This window comes from Ambystoma mexicanum, chromosome 1p (genome assembly GCF_040938575.1).
Source record: "Ambystoma mexicanum isolate Mex_15411 chromosome 1p, UKY_AmexF1_1, whole genome shotgun sequence".
Taxonomy (NCBI): domain Eukaryota; kingdom Metazoa; phylum Chordata; class Amphibia; order Caudata; family Ambystomatidae; genus Ambystoma; species Ambystoma mexicanum.
In genome coordinates, this window is record NC_090921.1 from 371624046 (window position 1) to 371646224 (window position 22179).

The following is a 22179-nucleotide window of genomic DNA, read 5'->3' on the forward strand; positions in this document are numbered from 1 at the left end:
ATGGTCCAGGATGGCAAGGATGCCATGTGTGAGGCCGTTCAGTCCGGTTTGGACATGGCAGGTTGTGTCAGCCGGCCATGGCGGCGAGCACCATAATACGCAGGTTTGCGTGGTTGCGGAAGTCGGGGTTTGCTCCTGATGTGCAGGCCCGGCTCCTCAACATGCCCGTTGACAGTGAACATCTTTTTGGCAGCAAGGCTGACGAGATCCTTGAGAGGTTGCAGACCTCCAAAGCTGCAGCAAAGTCGTTGGATGCTGCAGTTCGACAACCTCCGCCTTTTCGTCCTAGAGGACAGCAATGGAGGGGAGGTTCCTTTCGTTATTACTCATCCTTTGGTAAAGCGAGAGGAGCTGCCAGTCAAAGGGGCCACTGTAGGAGTGCCAGAGGTGGCATAGCCCACGGCTACGGTCTTCCTTTCCGGCAGAGGCCTCACGACAATCAACCGGGGAATCTCTCTTTGAAGAGTCCGGTTCCACTCCTTGTGCAGGAAATTCAATCCCTGCTGGAGAAAGGCGCCATAGAACTGGTGCCTGTAACGGAGAGGAACAAGGGATGGTGTTCCCCTTATTTTTTGATTTCCAAGAAAGACTGGGGATTGAGACTCATCATGGACTTGCGTGGTTTGAACAAACTCCTCAGGAAGGACAAGTTCAAGATGGTTACTCTCTCTCAAGTCCTCCAGGCCCTTCAGCTTCAGGACTGGTTGGTGTCTCTCGCCCTCAAGGACGCTTATTTTCATGTGCCAATCCCTCCAAAGCACAAGAAGTACCTGAGGTTTGGGGTTGGCGACTCGCACTTTGTTTCGGGTCCTGCCGTTCGGATTGACCTCCGCCCCCAAGGGTGTTCAAGCTCATGGTAGTAGTGGCAGCGCATCTCAGGAAAGGGGGGGATTCACGCCTACCCCTACCTGGACGATTGGTTGATCAAGGCGCGCTCTCCCAAGCAAGTCCTGGATCATCTGTCCGTCACCTGCCACTCCCTCCACAAGCTGGGCTTCTCCCTCAACTTAAAGAAGTCCCATTTGATGCCAGCTCAGAGGCTCCAGTACATCGGAGCTGTGCTCGACACGTCCCTGGGGCTGTGTTTTCCTCCCCAGGTGAGGGCTCATCACATTCAGCAGATGGTGCACAAGTTTCAGCTTGCCCAGAGTCTCCCAGCGTTCGAGTTCTTGAGATTGCTCGGCCTCATGGCATCCTGCAGTCTTCTGGTGCCAGAGGCCAGGTTGCGGATGAGATCTTTGCAATGGGCACTGAAGCTCCAGTGGTCTCAGTCCTCCGGCAGGATGTCGGACCCGGTTCAGGTGCCGTCCTCGGTCGCCCAGGACCTTCTGTGGTGGGCTGTCGAAGGCAATCTGTTGAAGAGGGCTCCTTTTTGGCTACCCTGGCCGGAGGTGACAATCGTGACGGACGCATCCCTCACGGGATGGGGAGCTCATGCCAACGAGTTGACATTGGTCGTTGTTCTCTGTCGGAGTCCAGACTCCATATCAATCTGTTGGAGGTGAGGGCCGTCAGGCTTGTCCTGAAGGCTTTTCTGCCAACTGTGCGAGGAAAGAATGTCCTGATCCTGACGGACAACACAGTGGCCAGGCACTACCTCAACATAAAGTGGGGGCAGGGTCTCTTCCTCTGTGCAGGGAGGCGATGCAGCTCTGGTTCTGATCACGGCAGTTCATCTGGCTGGAGACGAAAACGAGACGGCGGACGCTCTGAGCAGGCAGAGCGCGATCTCTCACGAGTGGGAGTTGGCTCAGGAGATTCTCCTGGAGATCTGCACCCTTAAATGGATCTCTTCGCCTCCAGTGTCAACCAGAAGTGTAAAAGGTTCTGCTTGCGGGAATTTCCTCCAAATGGAGCCTTGGGGGACACGTTCATGGTGGAGTGGTCCTTCCCACTGCTGTACGCGTTTCCTCCAGTCCCCGTCATCCCGCAAGTGCTGCAGAGGTTGCAAATGTTCGGTTCCCGGATAAACCTCATTGCTCCAGAGTGGGCCCGGAGGACGTGGTACCCGCACCTTCTCGATTTGTCCATCTGCCATCCACGTCGTCTTCCCTACCGAGACGATCTGCTCTCACAGGAGCGGGGTCAGGTTCTCCATCCAGAGGTCAGATCCCTCAACCTTCACGCTTGGTTTCTGAAAAGTTGAGGTATAAGGATTGGGACCTCCCTGAAAACATGATGGAGGTGTTGCTTTCGGCCAGAAGGCCCGCAACTAAGTCCCTGTACCGTTGCCGTTGGTGAAAGTTCTGCAACTGGTGCAGGGTTAAGACTGTGGATCCTTTTGCATGTGACATTCCTGTGGTTCTGTCTTTTTTGCTTTCTTTAGTCCACAGGGGCTTGCAAGTGGGTACGGTTAAAGGTTACCCGGAGGTGCTGTCCATATTTAAGCGCTCGTCTGAAGAGTGTTCTTATTTTAAAATTGCTTTAATTTCTCAGTTTCTAAAAGGGCTCACTAATGTGTTCCCTCCGCCACCTTTCCAGGTGCCCGGTTGGGATTTGAACCGTGTCCTCACGTCTCTGATGGGTGCTCCGTTTGAGCCTTTGCATTCATGCCCTTTGAGACTGTTAACTCTTAAAACTTTATTTTTGGTTGAGGCCACTTCCGCTCGCAGAGTGAGTGAGTTACAAGCACTTATAGTTAAGCCGCCCTTCCCTTATTTCAGAAGGACAGGGTTGTTCTTTGAGTTCGTCCTTCTTTTCTTCCGAAGGTGGTGTCGGAATTTCATTTAGGCCAGAAGGTTGTTCTTCCGGCATTTCATCCTCCTCCACATCCTGGTAAGGAAGAGGAGAGGCTCCATAGGCTCGATCCTAGGAGAGCTTTAAGCTTTTATATTTCACGCATGTCCCGGGTCAGAGTGGACCATCAACTCTTCATTGGTTACGCTGGAAAGCGTTTGGGATAAGCTGTGACTAAGCAGACTTTGTCTCGCTGGATTATTCTGGCTATTTCTGAGTGTTACCGCTTGGCGGGTAAGGACCCACCGGTCGGCTTGCGGGTCCATTCTACCAGGGGTATGGCTGCCTCTACTGCCCTACAGAGGGGTGTTCCTATTCTTGACATCTGTGATGAAGCCACCTGGGCTTCGGTCCATACTTTTGTACGTCACTACTCCATCGATTCCATCCGTGGGCAGGATCTGGCCTTTTGCAATGCGATCCTTTGCTCCGCAATTTGATTGGGCATTCTAAATTTCTTTTTCTAAATTCTTTTCCCACCTCCTTGCATTGGTACTGCTTTTGGAGTCTGTCATAGATATGGAATACGTCGGAGGACCCAATCCCCTTGAAGAACAAGTTACTCTTACCTGGTAACGTTCTTTCGATGGGATGGTCCGACGTATTCCATATCGCTCCCTCCCTGACTTCCCTGCTACAGAATTTCTTATGCGATTGCAGCTTACGTTTCCGCAAGGCTTTGTGTGTTCAGACTGGTAGAAGACTGGTGCCACACATTCTGGGGGGAAAACTACAACTGAGGCTACGGGCGTTGTGCGTCCTACTAATAACATCCAGTGACGTCGGCCATCAGAGGAGGTCCTCGAGGGTGGCGTATCGACATCATGGACGCGGACGCTGAAAGATTTTCCAAAGCAGCACAGCTGTGGTGATTACTGTCAGAGATATGGAATACGTCGTCGGACCATCCCATCGAAAGCACGTTACCAGGTAAGAGTAACTTGTTCTTCTCCCCCGAAGCCACTTCTTGGATAGCCTCCTTCCTAGAAGGTAGAACCATGAGTGTTCTCACACTGCTAATGCTCCTCCCATCCCCATCCCGGGTGGCGTCCCCAAAGGATCCTATGTATCTCCCTCTAGCTACAACATATTCAAACCTCTTCGACCTCCTAGATGACCTCAGCATATCGTATACCAACTATGCAGATGACACCCAAATACTCCTACCCCTCTCAGGCTCCTAACATGAAGACACCCTCACCCTCAACAGAATCTACTCTACAATCCAAACCTGGATGGCAACCAACTACCTATGTCTAAAGGACAAGACTGAGATCTTCTTGGCAGGCTCCCCTGCCATGCTTAACCCCCATTCTACCTCTTTTAGGATAGACTAGTTCCAGATTCCTCTTTCAGCCGTAGTAAAAACTCTGGGCATCCACGTGGATGCCGCACTCTCCCTCACCAAACAAGTGTGTGCAGTGGCCTCTTGTGCAGCTTAAACAACCAAACTCATCAACGCAGACAGACAGTTCTAGACACCAGAGAGCTGCCTGACCATTGTGAGAGCCACTACTGGCGCAAAATTGGATTACTGTAACGTCCTCCTTGCTGGGACATCCAAACAGAACATTAACAAGCTACAGATAATCCCAAATATCGCCCACCGCGCTGCGCTAAACATCCCCAAAAGGGACCACATCTCAGCTGCCAGAAGCAGGCGCATTGTCTCCACTTACCTGAAAAGGGTCATTTTCAAGACCCTGTCCATCATACACACATGCCTGAGCAACACCGCCCGCAATACTTCTCCTAGAAAATTAAGAGGATGAACTCCATCATGTTCTGTGGCCTGATCTGTGATGGCCAGGTTGTCACGGAGACGATTGATCAGGATGGCATGGTTGACCGTTTCGAAAGCAGAGTAACTGTCTAGGAGGACGAGGACCAAAGGAAGGCTAGAGTCTGGATTAGAGAGTAGGTATTTTCGGGTGTTCAAGAAAGCAGTCTCCATGCTTACGGCTGCTCTAAAGCTAGACTAATTTTATTTATTTTTACATTTGTATAGTGCACAGAAGCCCTCAGGCATCTGTGCGCTTGAGGTGATGGAGGCGAGCAACAGATTCAGTATGGAGAGTAAGCTGGGAGATGGGCAGCTTTTCAAGGAGTTTGCCCAGGAAAGGAATGATGGCGATCGGGCTGTAGTTTTTTCCCCAGAGAGGATCGATCATCAAAATCCTTCTTAGGGAGGGGGTGAACAAGGGAGTGTTTTAAGGCAGAGGGGAAGTTCCAGTGGCAAAAGTGATTGCAGAAATCGGCCAAGGCTGGAGCAATGGTGTCGGTGTGGTCCTTGAAGGTTCTGGAGGAGCAGGGGAGCACCTGCTTGGATGGCTCTTTAATAGATCAGACTTGCCTAGAAACATCGTCGGGAGTGAACACGGGGAAAGAAGAGCGAGGATGAGGAGAGTTAGAGGTGGCCAGAGTGGGGCCGAGAGGTAGAGGAAAGAAAGGATTGGAAAGAGAGGACAGGATGTCCTGATTTTTAGTGGTGAAGTGAGAAGCCAGTGCCATGCAAAGGGCCTGGAAGGGAACAGGAGAGGTGGAGACTGCAGCAGGATTGGCCAGCTCCTTGCAGATTTTGAATTGTTCAGCCGTGTTAGAGGCCGCAGAGACTGGGCTTGGATGTAGGCTCTTCTTGGACAGGACAGAGTCGGTATTGCCTTTGGAGCAGGTGGCAGGGCAGTTTGTCAGACGATGCACCAGATGCCCTCCACTTCCTCTCAGCCACCCTACATTTACATTTAACGGTGGCAAGGTCTGAGTCATACCAAGAGTTGCACTTGGAGGTGGACTTCAAACGGATCCTCATGACAGGGGCAAGGAAATCAAGAGTGTTGGAGATGGAGAAATGCAGGTTAGAGGGGGCTGTGTCAGAGTGCGAGTCAGCCGCAGGTGGAGGAGGCAGAGAGGAAGTGGCTGCGAAGGCCTCCACTGACACACGCCTCATGGGCCTGATGACCAAGAAGGTGGGTGGCAGTGCAGGGGTTGGTTTCACCTGGAGACAGTGTGCGTCAGTTGGAAGGAGAGAAGAAAGTGGTCGGTCCAAGAGAGAAAAGTGCTGAGCGGGTTAGAGAGGGGGATGTCAGAAGAACATTCAGGATGTGCCCGGCAGAGTGAGCCAGGTGGGAGGTTAAAATAGAAAGAGTGGGTCGCAGAGATTGCCAACGAGCCCCAAGGAGGGGTCATACGCATCCAACATATAAGTACCTCTATCCTTTTTTGTTCTATTCTTGCTGTCGCACCATATCGCTGGCAATAGTTAAAAGAAAAACCTTCCAGAAAGTCACAAGGTCTGTGCACAATCCCTTTTACGGAGGGAGTCCTCATCTCTTGAACATGGCATGGCTCTGTGGTGTTCTCACTTCTTTTAATCTGCCTTGAAGATTTGCATCTTGATACTCACGGGAGCCCCTGAATATTCCACCCCATTATTCACCTGGGCTGCCCTGTTTCTAGCACCAGCATATGGAGCACCATTTACCTTTAGATTACTGTCTGACTTGTCCCATCCTTTGTCTATGTACCACATTACCTGTCATCAACCAGTTGGTTGCTAATTCTCTCTATTGTATGGCACCAGCTTCAAGAGGGTCCAGAAGTCTCAATACTCCTGTGTTCCTGGTCGAAACATGTTAATCATTAACTGCACTTAATAAATAAAAGTAACAAAAGTTAACAACTTTTGGGGTTTTTCTTTGAAAGTAGTCACTGGCACAAATGTGATTGAAGTTTGTGTCTGCCTGCCAGATTTTGTGCTGATGCTAGGGGTAACATAAAAAAAATGAGTGGTTAAGAAGAACTTTCAAATGTAGATCAGGTTAGTCATTTGACAGAAGTATCTTGAGTTATTCTAAGTTGATCGCCTTGTATTGGTGCTGTCTACTGGTGTGTGCCAGCTTAAAAGTGAACATTACATTTGTTGTGTTTTGCTAGAGCTGTTCGGATTACCTTTGTTGCTGATGCAGCACTTGATTTTGTCTATGAAAGCCTTTTGTGTTTTTTCTAGTTGTATCCAGGCTTTCACAGGAACCTGTTGGGCCATGGCCCTCACATGCACCTTTACAATGCTGCCTGATAGATTTTTGCAACTACTGACACTTTAAAACTGAGGTCATTCGGCTGTCCATTGGGGACTTTTTAAACAGTGCTAAGATTTTCTCTTCACACTTTACAGTTGTGCTCTAATGCACCACTTGTTTTCTGATATACTAAAATATCTGTTCTGGGGCAAAGTTTCTGGTGTTAATGCAGAAGGTTGATTTCTACAATCCGTTCTTTGACTTAACTCTTGTAATCATTTTTGCCAATCCACAGCTGTTGCAGAAAAGTAGCCCGGAAGAGCGAGAGAGGATGATCAAACAGCTAAAAGAAGAACTGAGATTAGAAGAAGCAAAGCTAGTGCTGTTGAAAAAATTGCGACAAAGTCAAATTCAAAAGGAGACCAACACTCAGAAGGTAAGGACTTGTCTGCTATAGCAGTTTGTGCCCTATACACGTTAACCTGTTCCTCTGAGCTAAAACAGTAATAAACATATCCATTATACCACCTCTGTGTTTTTGGTAGTCTGTCCCATTTATGGGACCCCTAAACTTGGTGGTGATTTTTTTTTAAATTTTTTTTTTAAAAATAATCTGGCTTAGATTTTTGGTTTTGGCTGCTGGACAACCTTCACGGGTTGACCTTCCTCTTACCCTGGTCTGCCTCACTGGATGGGCTGGATATCCCAAGCTGGAATTTCTGGACTTTATTTCTGTCGTCTTCCCCATGCGCTCTCTTCGTTGTAGCACCTCTAGGTAGGATGCCTTCGTTATCCAGAAGGATGTTGGATACCACTACCCCTGCATATGATTTTCATTTGTGATGTGTTTTGCGCCCATCATTCTCAACTTACAACGGTTTTCTGCTGGCTGCTCATTTTCTCATCGAGCTGTCTTCTGCTTAGTGTTTTCAGATGGATTCTCAGAATCTGCCCTATGGACATATTCTGAGTGGCCACTCTGTTCTGGTGAAAAGGGATAGACACTAATGTCTAGACAAAATCTATCTACGTAGTGTGATTAAGAGGAAAGTGTGAGAGTGGTGGTTGGTTAAGTTAAGCACACACAGAGTACTCTTAATACAAGTTTTAGGTAGGACATAAAGTTTTCTGATGCTTGTGAATCTCCTTAGAATCGCATGCTGTGTGTCCGGCATCTAGTGGTAACGGTGGAGTATTGCATGTTATTTGTGCTGTCCCCCAGATTGTTTTTTCCTCCATTCAGGTCGGTCGCTTTCATGCAATGTCTGTGTTAATGAGATTCATTGCTGTTCCATATGTCTACGCAGCCTTCAACGACTGTTCCCGCTTGCCGTCCTGTGAAGCTTCGATTGACTTTCGACCGCTGGCCTTTGCCTTCAGGCTTCGGCCTTACAGTAGGGACTCTTGTTCTCAACATTTCTCTCTAGAAAATGCCTTTTCTTTCCTTTCCCTCCTCCTCCTCCTCCTCCTTTCTGAAACCTGTAATGTCAATTCTGGATAAGACACCTATTCCTTTACCAAGAAAAGATTACTTCAAATCACTAACCTAAATTTATAAGGAAAATAAGCCATCAGATACTGATGGGCCTTTTGGGCTTCAATATGGTACACATAATGTGCCTGAGTTTTATTTCAGAAGAATCAAGATTAAAAGATCTTTGACAACCTGCAAACAGCCAGTGGGGTAGACACTTCACCGGAGCTTGAATTTGGTACACCTGATGCTGGTGAGCATGCAGGTACATCGTATAGACGGTTGATGTCTAAGGTTGTAGACTAGTTGGGGTGGAGTAGGATGATTTGACAGGCATTCTTGATAATGATAATAGACAGCACCACAACCATGTATTACCTAAACAAACAGGTGGGCACACACTCCCCAGGGCTATGCAAGCTGTCACAGAACATTTGGATGTGGGCTCTCAAACACAAGATGTTCCTGCTGTCGCAACACGTTCCCGGGAACTCAACCTTCTAGCGTACGTGCTCAGCAGAGATTTCCCACTACCCATAGAGTACGAATGGTATCTACACGAAGACATAGTCTCCAACGTCTTCGCAGAATGGGTCTTCCCAGAGAACGACTTGTTTGCCACTCAGGAGAACGCCCAATGCCAAGACTACACCTCCAGGTATCCCCAGAACCGTTTCAATGGGAACGGGCTCGGGATAACATGGTCAGGGAAATTTGTTTACGCTCCTCCACCCCCCCCCCCACCCGACTCCCCTACTCAACAAGGTTGTGCACAAGATGCACCAGGAACCAGTCACCATGATATTGGTGGGCCCGCCAACTCTGGTTCTCTCATCTAATCCCTCTCGCCTCCTTTGAAGTTGCCCTTCCCGTACAACATGTTGTCTCACGTCAGAGGGGAAACTCTACCCCCATGCCCACAAACTCTGAATTTAGCGGCCTGGGTGCTGAGGTCATAGAGATCGGACACCTTCAACTCCCTCAGATGAATGGACATACTTAGGGAAGCTAGGAAACCTAACACCTGGTATTGCTATTCCAGTAAGTGTTAAGGCCTTTATGTAAGGGGTTAAGAGAATTCATCCCCTAGTTTCTAACCCAGCACCCGGATGGGATCTAAATGTGGTATTGACCAGACTCATGGGGGTCTCCCTTTGGACAGATGCATAAAGCAAGTCTAAAAGACCTTACTTATAAGACGGCCTTCCTAGTGGCTTGCACTTCTCCAGCTTGGGGTCTGGCATGGATTCACATGCTCATGAATATTCCCCGTCGTCAGGCTGGAAATCCTCGGTAAAGAAAAATCAGTATCAGTTTCGTTTCTGATCTGTCTTTCGTAGTAGTAAGCCATCACTGATCTCTGCGTCATACTGACCACAGCCAATGACTGCCATCTCCCTAAGCCCCGCCTCTGGCAGCCATCTTCAAATTTTTACCTCACGTTCATGTGTTGGGATCCTCGTGCTGTTGCTCGAGCTGTAGTGCGTTTTCACGCTTTTTCATAGGAAAATTCTCTTTTTTCGGTCAAAAGAGCCTCAAGCTCCACCGTTTCTTTATCCGATCAACGGGGACCCATGTCGGATTCCTCTACGCCCCTCAAGGGTGAAGATTTCGTCGAGCCACGCTTTTGCATGACTCCAGAAGTTTCTCAGGCCCATCTCGGACATGGCCCAGGAGAAGGGAAGCTCGACGCCCGGAAAGCTGTTCAGGGTCTGCCCTGGATGCCAGCTTCAGAATGTCTTTGAGGACAAACACTCCCTTTGCCTCTACTGCCTGCATGTGGACAAGACGCACGTGGAGAAGGTCTGTGCGTTTTGCGGCAATATGTCAGAGCGGACCATGAAGGACCGCCATCTGCGTCTCGCCAACTGGCTGGAAGGGAAAAGCCCGTCCGGCGAGAAGAAGAAGTCCGAGCAGTCTTCTAAGACCTTTGAGGTCGCCCCGGCGACGGGGGTCCAACAGAAGGCCAAGCACCGCGAGTCTGCTGGCACCGGGAGCGCCGAACGGTCTGGCTCTACGGTTGCCAGGCAGGGCGCATCCTCCCCGGCGATCATCAACCACGAACAAACGCTCTGGCTCGGGTAAGAGGAAGGCCGAGCACCCGGTGAAGCTCCTGGAGAGACCCCGGTCGAGCTCGAAGGCCCCATCGGAGGGGGTGCAAGGCGGTGACCCTCCCCCCAAGGAGAAGGCAGTGAGCGCACCTAAGGTGGTCAAAGCCTTGATCCACCCTGCCAAGGCCTCGATCGAGACAGTCACATCTGCCCTGGCTCAGCCTGTGGAGGCGACACCAGTGGAGGCGACTTCGGGGCTCAGAGTCTCCCTGCCACCGCGGAGGGAGTCCTCTTTCAAGCCCATCGACGGGACCCCCGTGAAACCTCCGACGGAGAAGAAAAAGGGGGGGCCGGAGGTCGTTGTGGATTCGGCCTCAACCTCTGAAGAGGAGCTGATCGAAGTCTTAAGCCACGGCATTGGCGTGGAAGAAGACCAGCCCGTCGGGAGGGATCCCAACGTAGGAGACAACGAGAACGTCGAGGGTGCCGACGAGGCTCCTGACTGCCCGTCGGAATCCCCTCAACCAGTGCCGCAAGACAACTCGGCGGCCATTTTGTTGGCTATACAGTCCTTATGCTCGGAGATCAGGACGAGATTGCCGTTACCACCAACGGAGGAACCGCTCCCGATGGGGGACCCGGAGCCAGGCCTGGGAGCCCTCCTCCTAAGAGAAGAAGGATTCATCCTCCACCTCCTTTTCAACCATCGCGCCCTGCTCAGCCCTCCTCCCCGTCCACGACCCGAGGGGATGATACGGGGACGGACACAGCTGCGACGTGTACAGACGGTGAGGTTTACGACCAGGATCTTCCGTCGTCACCTCCTCCCCGGGCTTCCCCGCCCGACGAGATTGGATCGTTTCATGCCATGATCGCCAGGGCATCCAAGCTTTTCCAGCTCTGCCCGGAAGAGAAGAAGGAAGGTTTCCTTTATCAACGGCGCGAGACCAAGAGGAAGACTGTCCTCGCTGTAACTCTACTGGACAATATCTGGGATGAGGGTCTCGCCCTCCTCAAGAACCCATCCACAACGCCTGCGAGAAGGGATCGGTACGAGAAGAAGTACCGGGTCCCGGACGCGGCCCCCTTGTGCCTTCGGGCATAGCCGACCCCGGTCTCGGTCGTCTCCGCGGCGGCCAGGAAGAAAGCGGGGGGGGGGCTTCGGCCTCTACGTCAACCTCCCCACCGGACGGCGAGGGAAAGAAATTGGACACGATGGGACGCAGAGTCATCTCATCGGCAGCGACAACGATTAAGGCGGCCAACGCCTTAGCCATCGTAGCCCGCTACGACAGGGAGTTGTGGTACAAGATCGCCCCCCTGCTAGACTTCCTACCGGATGACAAGAGGGCAGAGGCCCTAGAGATCTTGCAGGAAGGAGAAGTGGCGTCGGACCACGCCATTACGATAGCGACGGACATCGCTGACACTGGTTTTCGCCAGTTGGGCAACGGCGTGTGCCTTAGACAGCGTGGATGGCTCAAGGCAACGGACTTCAGGCAGGACGTGCAGACCAGAGTTTTGGACATGCCATTCGACGGGAGCAACCTGTTTGGGAAAACAGTGGACGATTCCCTACAAGCCATCAAGACGGAGACAGCCCGGGCTCTTGGTGTTCTCCAGCAACGACGGCCGCCCTTTCGGAGCCCTGGAGGCAAGCAGGGTGCCTCCAAAGGTTCCGGCGGCGGATATTCCACCTACCGTCAAGCGGCCCGTTCGTCGTCACAGGAAGCCTACAATGGACGAGGCAAGTCGGGCGGACCCCGCCGTCGTCGCCAGGGAGGACAAGGCGGCAAAGCCTTGTCGAAGCAGAACTAAACCGGCCGTGGGGTCGGGCCCCCACCGAAGCATCCCGGTGGGAGGCCGGCTGGCGAACTACGTCAGCGTGTGGGAGTCCATCTCCACCGACCGTTGGGTGCTGGATGCCCTGGCCCAGGGTCACGCGCTCGAGTTTCTAAAGAAGTGCCCGCGCGTTCCGCCCACCCCCGTGGCCTGGAAGGATGGGTCAGCTGGGGGAGGGCAATTTCCTGTCGTCGTGGGATTTGGAGGATGCCTCCTTCCATATCCCCATCCTAAAGGGACACCGAAAGTTTCTCAGATTCGTGGTCCAAGGGCGTCACTACCAGTTCAGAGCACTTCCCTTTGGATTGAGGTCGGCACCCAGGGTGTTCACCAAGTGCCTCGCACCGGTGGCGGCGGGCTGCGCCTGGAGGGGATCCACGTTTATCCCTACCTGGACGACTGGCTCATCCGAGCAAAGACAAAGGAGCTCGCCGCGGAGCACACGGCGAGGACCGTCCAACTACTCACGGACCTGGGATTCTCCATAAACTATGCCAAGTCCCACCTGGTGCCCGCGCAAGACGCACTGTTTCTGGGAGCGAAGCTCGACACAGTGGCGCTTCTGGCCTCTCTGTCGGAGGAAAGGACGAGGGCCATCTTGGGCAAGGTGCAGCGAATTCTGGTTGCAGCTGCGGCCAGGGTGAGGTCCATCAAATCCTTCCTCGGAATGATGTCGTCTTGCATTTATCTCATCCGCCTGTGCAGGCTTTGGATGCGCCCGTTACAGGAGTTCCTGGACGCTTGCTGGATCCAGACGACGGGCAGCTTCGAGGACAGGATCACACTCGACGAGAGCTTCCGACGAGCGATCCGGTGGTGGGGCACCTGCGCGCATCTGACGGCGGGCATGGACTTCCAGACCCCGGGCCACCAGAAGACAGTGACCACGGATGCCTCCCTGGAAGGGTGGGGAGCGCACACCGAAAATCTGCACGCGAGGGGCCTTTGGCTGCCGAAGGAGAAGTCCCTCCATATCAACGTCCTGGAACTCCATGCAGTGTTTTGGGCCCTCAGGTCCTTTCTTCCGTCCCTCAAAGGCAAGGTGGTGAGGATCTTCACCGACAACACCACCACCATGTTCTACATCAGGAAGCAGGGCGGTACCAGATCCCCAGCCCTGTCCAAGGAGGCGCAGGATCTGTGGCATTGAGCCGTCGCCCAATGGATGTTTCTGGTGCCGTTTCATCTGGCAGGAATAAAAAACACCATTGCCGACGCTCTCAGCAGAGAGCTGCGCTCGTTCCACGAGTGGGAACTACGACAGGATCTAGTGGACCGCCTCTTCCGACGGTGGGGCACACCCCAGATCGATCTGTTCGCGACAGCGACAAACTCCAAGTGCCGGAGGTTCGCCAGCAGGTTTCCCCAGCCGAGGAGCATGGGCGATGCTTTCTCATTCCCCTGGGAGGGCCTGTTCCTATATGCGTTCCCTCCATTGCCGCTGCTGATCCGGCTCATCAACCAGCTCAAGAGGTCACGGTGCAGGATGATCCTCGTCGCACATGCGTGGCCGAGGCAGATATGGTTCCCGGACCTTCTGGACTTGTCAGCGTCCTCATCAATCAAGCTGCCAGTGGACGCGGATCTTCTCTCCAGGGAAGGAGGCGCCATCCTCCATCACGACCCGAAGTCGCTGACCTTGCAGGCCTGGCTCCTGCAGCATTAGAGTTTGGAGGTTACGACATACCGGCCGACTGCAGAGAGGTTCTTGCAAAGGCCAGGGCGTCCTCAACTCTTAAATGCTACGGACACAAATGGAAGAGGTTCTCTGTCTGGTGCCACGCACAGAAGATTAACCCTCTACGGATTAAGGCTCCTCAAGTACTGCCGTACCTGCTGACGCTGGCCAAGGCTGGACTGGCGCACGCTTCCATCAAGATTCATCTTGCTGCGATCTCCCGATACACCAGAACCACGGGACGGACGTCTTTGTGGTCTCATCGTCTGGTGAACGAATTCATGAAGGGACTGTTCAGATCGTTCCCGCCGGTGAAGGCTCCGGCCCCGGCGTGGGAGCTCAACGTGGTGCTGACCAAGCTCATGGGACCTCCGTTCGAGCCTCTGCACTCAGCTCCGTTGAAGTTCTTGTCGTGGAAAACAGCGTTTCTTGTGGCCATCACCTCCGCACGACAGGTGGGAGAGATCCAGGCCCTTTCCTGCAAGCCCCTGTACTTGACTTTTCACGACACGAGGGTAGTGCTCAGGACGCACCCCTCCTTCATGCCCAAGGTGCCGTCGGAATACCACCTCAACGAACCCTTGGTGTTGCCTGTTTTCTTCCCGTCGCCTTCGTCGCCGCCTGAAAGGACTTTGCACTCGCTGGATGTGGCTAGAGCGCTGAAGTTTTACGTGGACCGCACAAAGAGTTTTCGGAAGACGTCACAACTTTGGACCTGTCAATCAGTGGAAGGCTCTCTCGAAGGCTTCCATTTCCAGATGGCTCTCCGGCTGTATCATGTACTGTCACCAGTTGGCAAACCGACCGCTGCCTGGCCGTCCGAGAGCCCATTCCACCAGAGCGATCGCAGCTACCACGGCGTTCCTATCTGGTATGCCCTTGCTGGACATCTGCAGGGCTGCTACGTGGAGGTCGACGCACACCTTCACTAAATTCTACTGCGTCGACCAGGATTCCAGGGAGGAGTCCAGGGTCGGCCAAGCAGTGCTGCGCAACCTGTTCGCCTAAGGTGAGCCTGGTGAGGAGGTAAGAATTGCTTAATGTTGAGTTTGATGTAATGCTTAATGTTGAGCCTTTGCCACCTCCCGTGGTTGTGCATGTGTGTACTGCTATGTATTCTTTTATTCATGAGCATGTGAATCCATGCCAGACCCCATGCTGGAGAAGGAACAAGTTACTTACCTGTAACTGTTGTTCTCCAGCATGGGTCTGGCATGGATTCACATGCGAACCCTCCCGCCTACCCCTCTGCGGCTCTTCACTTGGTCATACTGCCACTTCACGTGCTACCAAATCTGAAGATGGCTGCCAAAGGCGGGGCTTAGGGAGATGGCAGTCATTGGCTGTGGTCAGTATGACGCAGAGATCAGTGATTGGTTACTACTACGAAAGACAGATCAGAAACGAAACTGATACTAATTTTTATTTACCGAGGATTCCCAGCCTGACGAAGGGGAATATTCATGAGCATGTGAATCCATGCCAGACCCATGCTGGAGAACAACAGTTACAGGTAAGTAACTTGTTCCTTCTATTAGAAGGGTTGGTGAACTTCTGGCCCTTTCAGTTCTAGCCCCTTTTGTTACAGTCCACAGGGATAAGGTGGTTCTGCCCACTCCTCCTCGATTTGCGCCTAAATTCATTTCGAATTTCCATGTGAAACCATGAATTGAACTACCCACTTTCTTCCAGAATCCCACTAGCATGGCCAAAAGAAGCCTACTGTCACAATGGTCTGTTATATCCTCTTCTTCAAAAGAGGACTCCGTCTTTCCTCCCTCCCCTTCCTCCTCACCTTTACTTTTCCTCTTGGGTTCTGGCTTCTTTCTCCCTTTATTCCCATGGGTCTCCTTCTTTTTATGTAGATAAGGGCGCCCACAGAAGGACGCCACAATGTCACTGTATAGTTGATTGGTCCCACCAACCCAAGGGGAGAAGTTGACCTTGTAGGGCTTCTCTAGTCGAGGCGAATTCAGAGCTTCAGCACAGCAGGAGGGCTTCACCGGGCAAACAAACAGCCCAGGAGTTTCAGCAGGCGTCCCTTTCAAGATCTTTTTTTTTTTTTTTTTTTTTTGTATTATTGTTGTGTTTGATGGAACATCTTTACAACATATAATTTAAACAATACAATGAATCAAAACACTTCAAACTTTACAAAACATCTTTTCAACGATACAATACTAAAACAACACATATGGGATATAAAAATCAATAAAAGAATCAGACAGACGTCCAATATATAAAAGAAAATTCAATTTACACAATTCAAGTTTAGGCTTCCAAATAAATTATCACACATTTGATATAAAAAGTTATGATAGTGATTAAGAGGAACATTATATTCCCTTTTCAAACTAGAGGCTATAACTAGATATCTTTACAACCATATTTTCATTTCTTCTTTTTCAGTCAACATTTACCGTGCCTAATCTTTTTTCTATAATTTGAAGCAGACGTACCAGAGCAAGTACAACCGGCACCCTAAATCCCCACATACATTGAGCCCACAAGGATTCATAGGCAACGCCAGTAGCTGAAAATATATATTTTCCAAGAAGTTTCACCCTCTCTGATTCCAAGGCTGTACAATATAATACAAGATGTTTCAGGGTTTCCTGAGCACCTGTCATGCATAATCTGCAATTCATGTCTATTTGTTCAATGTTTTTCTTCCAACTTTTCATGCGATCTTTAGTCAATAGAAGGTTAAATCTAAATCGCATAAAAGAAATTCTCACCCATTTACTGGGGACTTGTGTAAGATATAAAAGAAGAGGTTGCTGTTTGTGGCGGAATTTCGCATATTCCGTATGATTGCTATATTGTCCAATCTTACCAACGGTGTTGGCCCAATCACACATGTAAAGTTTTTTTTTTTACAATTTGAGGATATCGGACCAAATCTGTGCAATCATAGACAGGGCATTAAGTAATTCGGCATTTGCCTTCTGCAAGGATATAGGAATACCTTTCGTCACCATGGATTCTAGATCTTCATATAGTGAGTTTTTAACAGGATCTAACATTTTTCCAAAATTAGCAAGTCTCCGCCACAAGAGTTTAGATGCCAGAGAATTGAGTCCTAGCTCATGAATGATGATCGAATTAGGCATAGAAAGGGGCAAATGTAGCACCTTCTTCCAGAACAACCCCTGCAGTGCATTTAGCATCGGCCCAATTGAAAGTAAGCATAGGTCTAATCCATATAAGATGATTGATTCAACTTTAAGTAGATAAAACTCAATAAGTGGAATAAGCGAAAATTTGCATAATTTACTGTGAATAATCTTCATCTGACCAATCAATGGCATTGCTTTTATTGAGATTGCCGCCTGCCATTTAGATATTGAGTCGTCGTTTGACAGATTATATCCCAGATAAGAGTCCTGGCACCCGAGGAATCTCATTGCTATTTATGGACCATTTAAATGATACCGCCTTTCTTTTGTTACTAAAGATAAGTATCTTTGATTTGCTTGGATTTACTGACAAATTCTGGGTTTCACAGAAGTTAAAAAACCGTTGAAGTTTATGTTGTAACCCAAAGGGGGTGCGATCTAGAAGAATTAAATCATCGGCAAATGCCATCCAATTTATGCATAGATCACCCAATTTCGCTGGAAAAGAAACCATCTGACTCCAGAGCTCATCTATGTCAGCAAGGTATAAATTAAATAGGGTTGCCGCTAGATTACACCCTTGTTTGACCCCAATGAAGGTTTGTATAGGATCAGTCAAACGACCAAAACAATCGATTCTCACCCTATAGCTGGTGTTAGAGTGAAGCATAACAATCATTGCTATTAAGTGATCCGGAATCTGAAACAATTTCATCTTCACCCATAAAATTTCTCTAATGACGCAGTCGAATGCAGATGATAAATCAACAAATGCCATATATATTGTACCTTTTTGATCCTGCCTTACACTCTTTAATAAGTGTGCAAGAATAGTTGCATTTAATTGTGTCCCTAGCCCCTTTGTGAAACCAACTTGATAACGAGAAAAGGTCTGAGAAACAGTTAGAAAGGAATTTAGTTCTTTTAGAATTAATGCAGCAAACACTTTTGCCGAGATATCGATCAGAGCGATAGGTCTAAAATTGGCAGGATCAGCTGTGTAATCCTTTTTTGTGTAAGGGGATAACTAAGGCAGAGGTCCAAGAGGAGTGCAATTTTTTTGTTTTAAATATAAGCTCAAAGCAACGATGTAAATAAGAGTCCCAGAATTTTGGATCATCTTTCAATACACACGGTGGAATTCCGTCTGGGCCAGCTGCTTTTGACTGTTTAAGATTCGTTATTACCAACTCAATTGCCTCCACCTCCCATGGACAACTGCTAGGTAAATCTGCTAAGCATACCTCATATTTAATCGACTTATATTTTTCAGGCATCTCATATTTGTTCCGGAAGAATACAACCCAATCTTCCCCGCTTACAGTAGAGGATTTCTGAATCTGGCTTCTATTCAACGGGTCTCTTAATATTCCCCAAATCTCTCTGGTTTTTCGACAAAGCATCATGTTAATCAATTGTTGATTCTTTTTCATATGTATAATGTATTTTAAAGATCTAATATAATTTTTGTATTTTGCCATAATTTCCTTTTTTCTGTCGTTTACTTGGGCAGACGAGAGATTATATGCCCTTTTCAAGACCCTTATTTCTTGATTTTCTTGTGTTTTTCTCTTTGCAATCGCCAAGTCAAATATACCACCTCCTTCCACAATCTGCGCAGCCTCGAAAGTGGAGGATATATCATTCAGGTGTTTACAAATCATTTTCCCATTCCATAAGTCCAACCACCTACATTCTGCCATTGACAACATTTTCGGATCAAATGTAAGCAGGTCACGATTCACAAGACTGTTCAACTTGTGACACGTGTTTAAATTCCATCTTATGGAAAACATATTTCTGTCCATTACAGGCAATTTTAACGGACAATACAATTTGTGTTCATCTAAGGTACACGCTAACGCACAGCTCAAGCAAGAGTGATCACTAAGAGCTGTTTCTTCAATTATGCAATGCACATGAGACGTGACTAAAGAGGTCGATACAACGATGTAATCAATAGAAGACTTATAACAGCCTCTTTTCCAGGTCGTTTGAGGACCATCTGTTGCAAACGGAATAACTTGCATGTTCCAGTCATCAAAAAAATGACCCCACAATTGACCTCTTTCATGAGACGATAAAGCAAGTTGATTATTTGAGTGTTCATACTCAACATGGCAGTACAACAAGGAAGAGTTAAAATCCCCACCCAGAATAATTTCACCATTCGGCATTTCATTCATAATCACCTCTAACGGAGCATTCAATTTTTCTAATATTCCATCAGCTGTAGACATCATCGGGTTCCAGTACAGAGATAAGACTACTAGCGGAGTATTCTGGGAGTTATGAGACAATATGACAATGGCCAAGATTTCTTCAGAAACATACAATTTCTTTATAACCACATCAAAAACCAATGAGACTAGAATTGCAAGGCCCCCCCTCTTGGCCGCTTCAGGAGTCCCTTTTGTGCATGGCTAAAGAAGCAAGAAAAACCTTCAACGGGCATATCTGCAATGGCCATAGTTTCCTGCAGAATAATAATCGCAGGCCTGTTTAGACATAAATATGTCCTCGACCAAGTCATTAAGTTCTTATAACCACAACAGTTCGAAGATTTTATAATAAATAAAAAATTGTATGAGTTGTCAACCACAGGATTTTCTTTAATCATCGATTTCATTAGGGGCTCTAACCATGCAAGGCTTTTTATTATTTGATCAACAGCTTCAGCCTGTGAGCTTACTTTTTCATGTAACATAGACAGTAGAGTGTCCCTTGGCTCAATTTTTTGATTTAATTTTTCCTCTACATCTTGATAGTCTATAAAGGCAGACGCATCCTCCATTGAGTGGAAGTCAAATATCTTATAACCCAAAAACTCTAGGTCTCTATAGTGAGCCCAAATTAAAGATGCAATTATGGGAGATTGTAGTTTGCAAATCATTCAGTGATTGTATGTGAATGGTAATTTGACCCAGTCAATGTCGTTTGAGACCAAATTTCGTAAGGCTGGAATCTGATGGAAGATTTTCATCATCGCCGCTCGATTTAGACTGGGTTTATCAATCAAGTTATAATTGGCCCACCATCCTATTATAGGTTTCATTTCTAATGGTATTTCTTCCCTTTGGACCGCCCTACCCACTTTCTCTACATTATCTGTATAGGACAAGACTGGATCTAAAGACCCCTTCACATTTGTACAGACTGGCGACAGGGTGGGCTGATACCCACTTGTTATATTACTTTTTTGGATGACAATTTCATTTCCTGCTTGTTTCTCCACATCATTCCCCACACATTCAGAAGAGTCATTTATCACATGTACCGACATGGATGTAATTTTTTTATCAATCTTCTCAAACAACCTCTGTAATTGTGTTTGTATTAGCATAGGAGAGTTCTCGGATGTCTTTTCAGAGGAGGTACTTGCGGGAGGCAACTTGGTCTCAGCCAGCAGTTTACTCTCCTCCAAGAACACCCGACCCTCCTTATTCGGTTGTGTAATGTCAATGCCCATATCGTCCAATTGCCTTTGCGCAACACCCATTTTGGTGGACAAGGGGGTGGCTATTTTAGATTTTTTTTGAAATTTTCTTTTTTTTTTCGTAATAGCTAGGGGCAGTGAGGAGACTGTAACTCGTCACTTTCTTTTTTGAGCTTTCGCATATTGTTTTCTTGCCTTTCTTGACATAAAAAACATAGATTGCGGGGGCTCAGTTTCCACTGCCTCTATCGATGAGGGAATTTCTGTCACTGAACGATTGGCCATATTTATGTCAATCAGATCCGTGATAGCTGAAGGACTATCTGGTTTTTCCAGGACCATGTTCAATGCTATCGGGAGATTAACACCATCTTTTTCCGTTAACTCTGGGGGAACTAGGTTCGCTGCTACTACAATGTTTTCAAGGACCAGTATCCTGTCATGTTGTAATTTTGCAATTTCAAGATATTCAGAGACAGATATAGGCTTGTCCTTAGTTACAGGCTGCAATTGTGACTCGGATGCCTCTCTTTTTCTACGTAGATCCCCTCAGTTTGAGTAGCCTGATCACAAGATGGAGGCCTAACTAAAGGGTGTTCCAATTGCCTCACAGTGTCCAGTTGTGAAGCCCAGAAGTTATTACATTTTTCCTGTGACATCATAAATCCTTCGATTCTACTTAGGTTGTTCATAATTTCTGCGTTAGAGTTACTTAATGCATGCAGCGCTCCATGTGTATACTCATGACCTTTATCAAGCAAGTTCAAAATTTTTGCAAGCACAGGAAAATTTTGGAGTTCTTGATTGTTCAGGTCAATTAGGGTATCCTCAAGTGGGTAGAGAGGAAAAGACGAGTTTGGTAAGCGTGGACTTTCATTTCTCTCTTTTAGTTGGGTTGGGCCTATGCCCAAAACAGGGGATTGTGAATTACTTGATTCATTATACATTTGAGGTAACTCATGTGCAGGCGAGCTGACCTTCCTCATGGTGTTAGCATTAGATGTATCATTTATTTTCATGTCCTTTTTAAGCTGTTTCAAATTTGCTTCAACTTGTTCTCTAAATTGATGAGAGCTTGCGGCTGGCGTAGAAGGCCCATTTTACAGTCTGGTTCGACAGTGTAATTCCGCCAACACCACCGGAGCGACTAGGGAGGTATCTAATGGCGGCAAGGAGTCCTCGTCTCCAACAACACCCAACATTAGTTGTCATTAATAGGTACATTAGTAATCACATTTTTTGGATATATAATACCATCAGAAAGTTCCGTGCAACTGTCCTTTTCTAAGTCAATGGGCTTTACAATGCTAGCCACATGTGTGTGGTTAGCTAAATTGTAAGCCGCTGGAAAGCACTCATGGGCATTTAAGTCACTGCTAGCAAGCGTGCTATACATATTGCAACTTATTTTGCCTGATTCGCCTGAACATCAATATCTTCTTCTTCTGAGAGACTACCCTCATATGCAGCCCCGTGGGATCTATTCAGACACCTTTTACCGTTACGTAATTCTTTCACCATTTTAATTCTTACACTTGACCAGAGGATAGAGGTACTCCACTCTATCCTGTCAATTAGAAATTTAATCCACAGAGTGGTCAAATAGAACTCCTACCTAAAAATTAAGTTAGACCAGATCCTGGACTCTTTCCAAGCTTTAACCCGTAACCGCCACAAAAATAAATATCTATTACCTTGCAGTCACTGAGTTATACCTTAAGGAAGCCGCACAGCCACACATCCAAACAGCCTAACAGCCACTTCCCAAAGCCACTTGCAATGCGTGCGCAATGCGCGGGATCACCAGTAAATATCCTAGGCCAA

At 48.3% G+C, this 22179-nt stretch overlaps 1 protein-coding gene across 4 annotated transcripts in view; it reads left to right on the plus strand.

Annotated features, from left to right (window-relative positions):
• The window catches only part of GATAD2A (GATA zinc finger domain containing 2A), a 1131740-nt gene that overhangs the window by 911192 nt on the left and 198369 nt on the right, over positions 1-22179 (plus strand). For all 4 annotated transcript variants that reach the window (XM_069649100.1, XM_069649093.1, XM_069649106.1 and 1 more), the window contains one exon: positions 7051-7191. In XM_069649100.1, coding sequence (XP_069505201.1) covers positions 7051-7191 — 141 coding nt within the window. The remainder of the gene's footprint in view (positions 1-7050; positions 7192-22179) is intronic.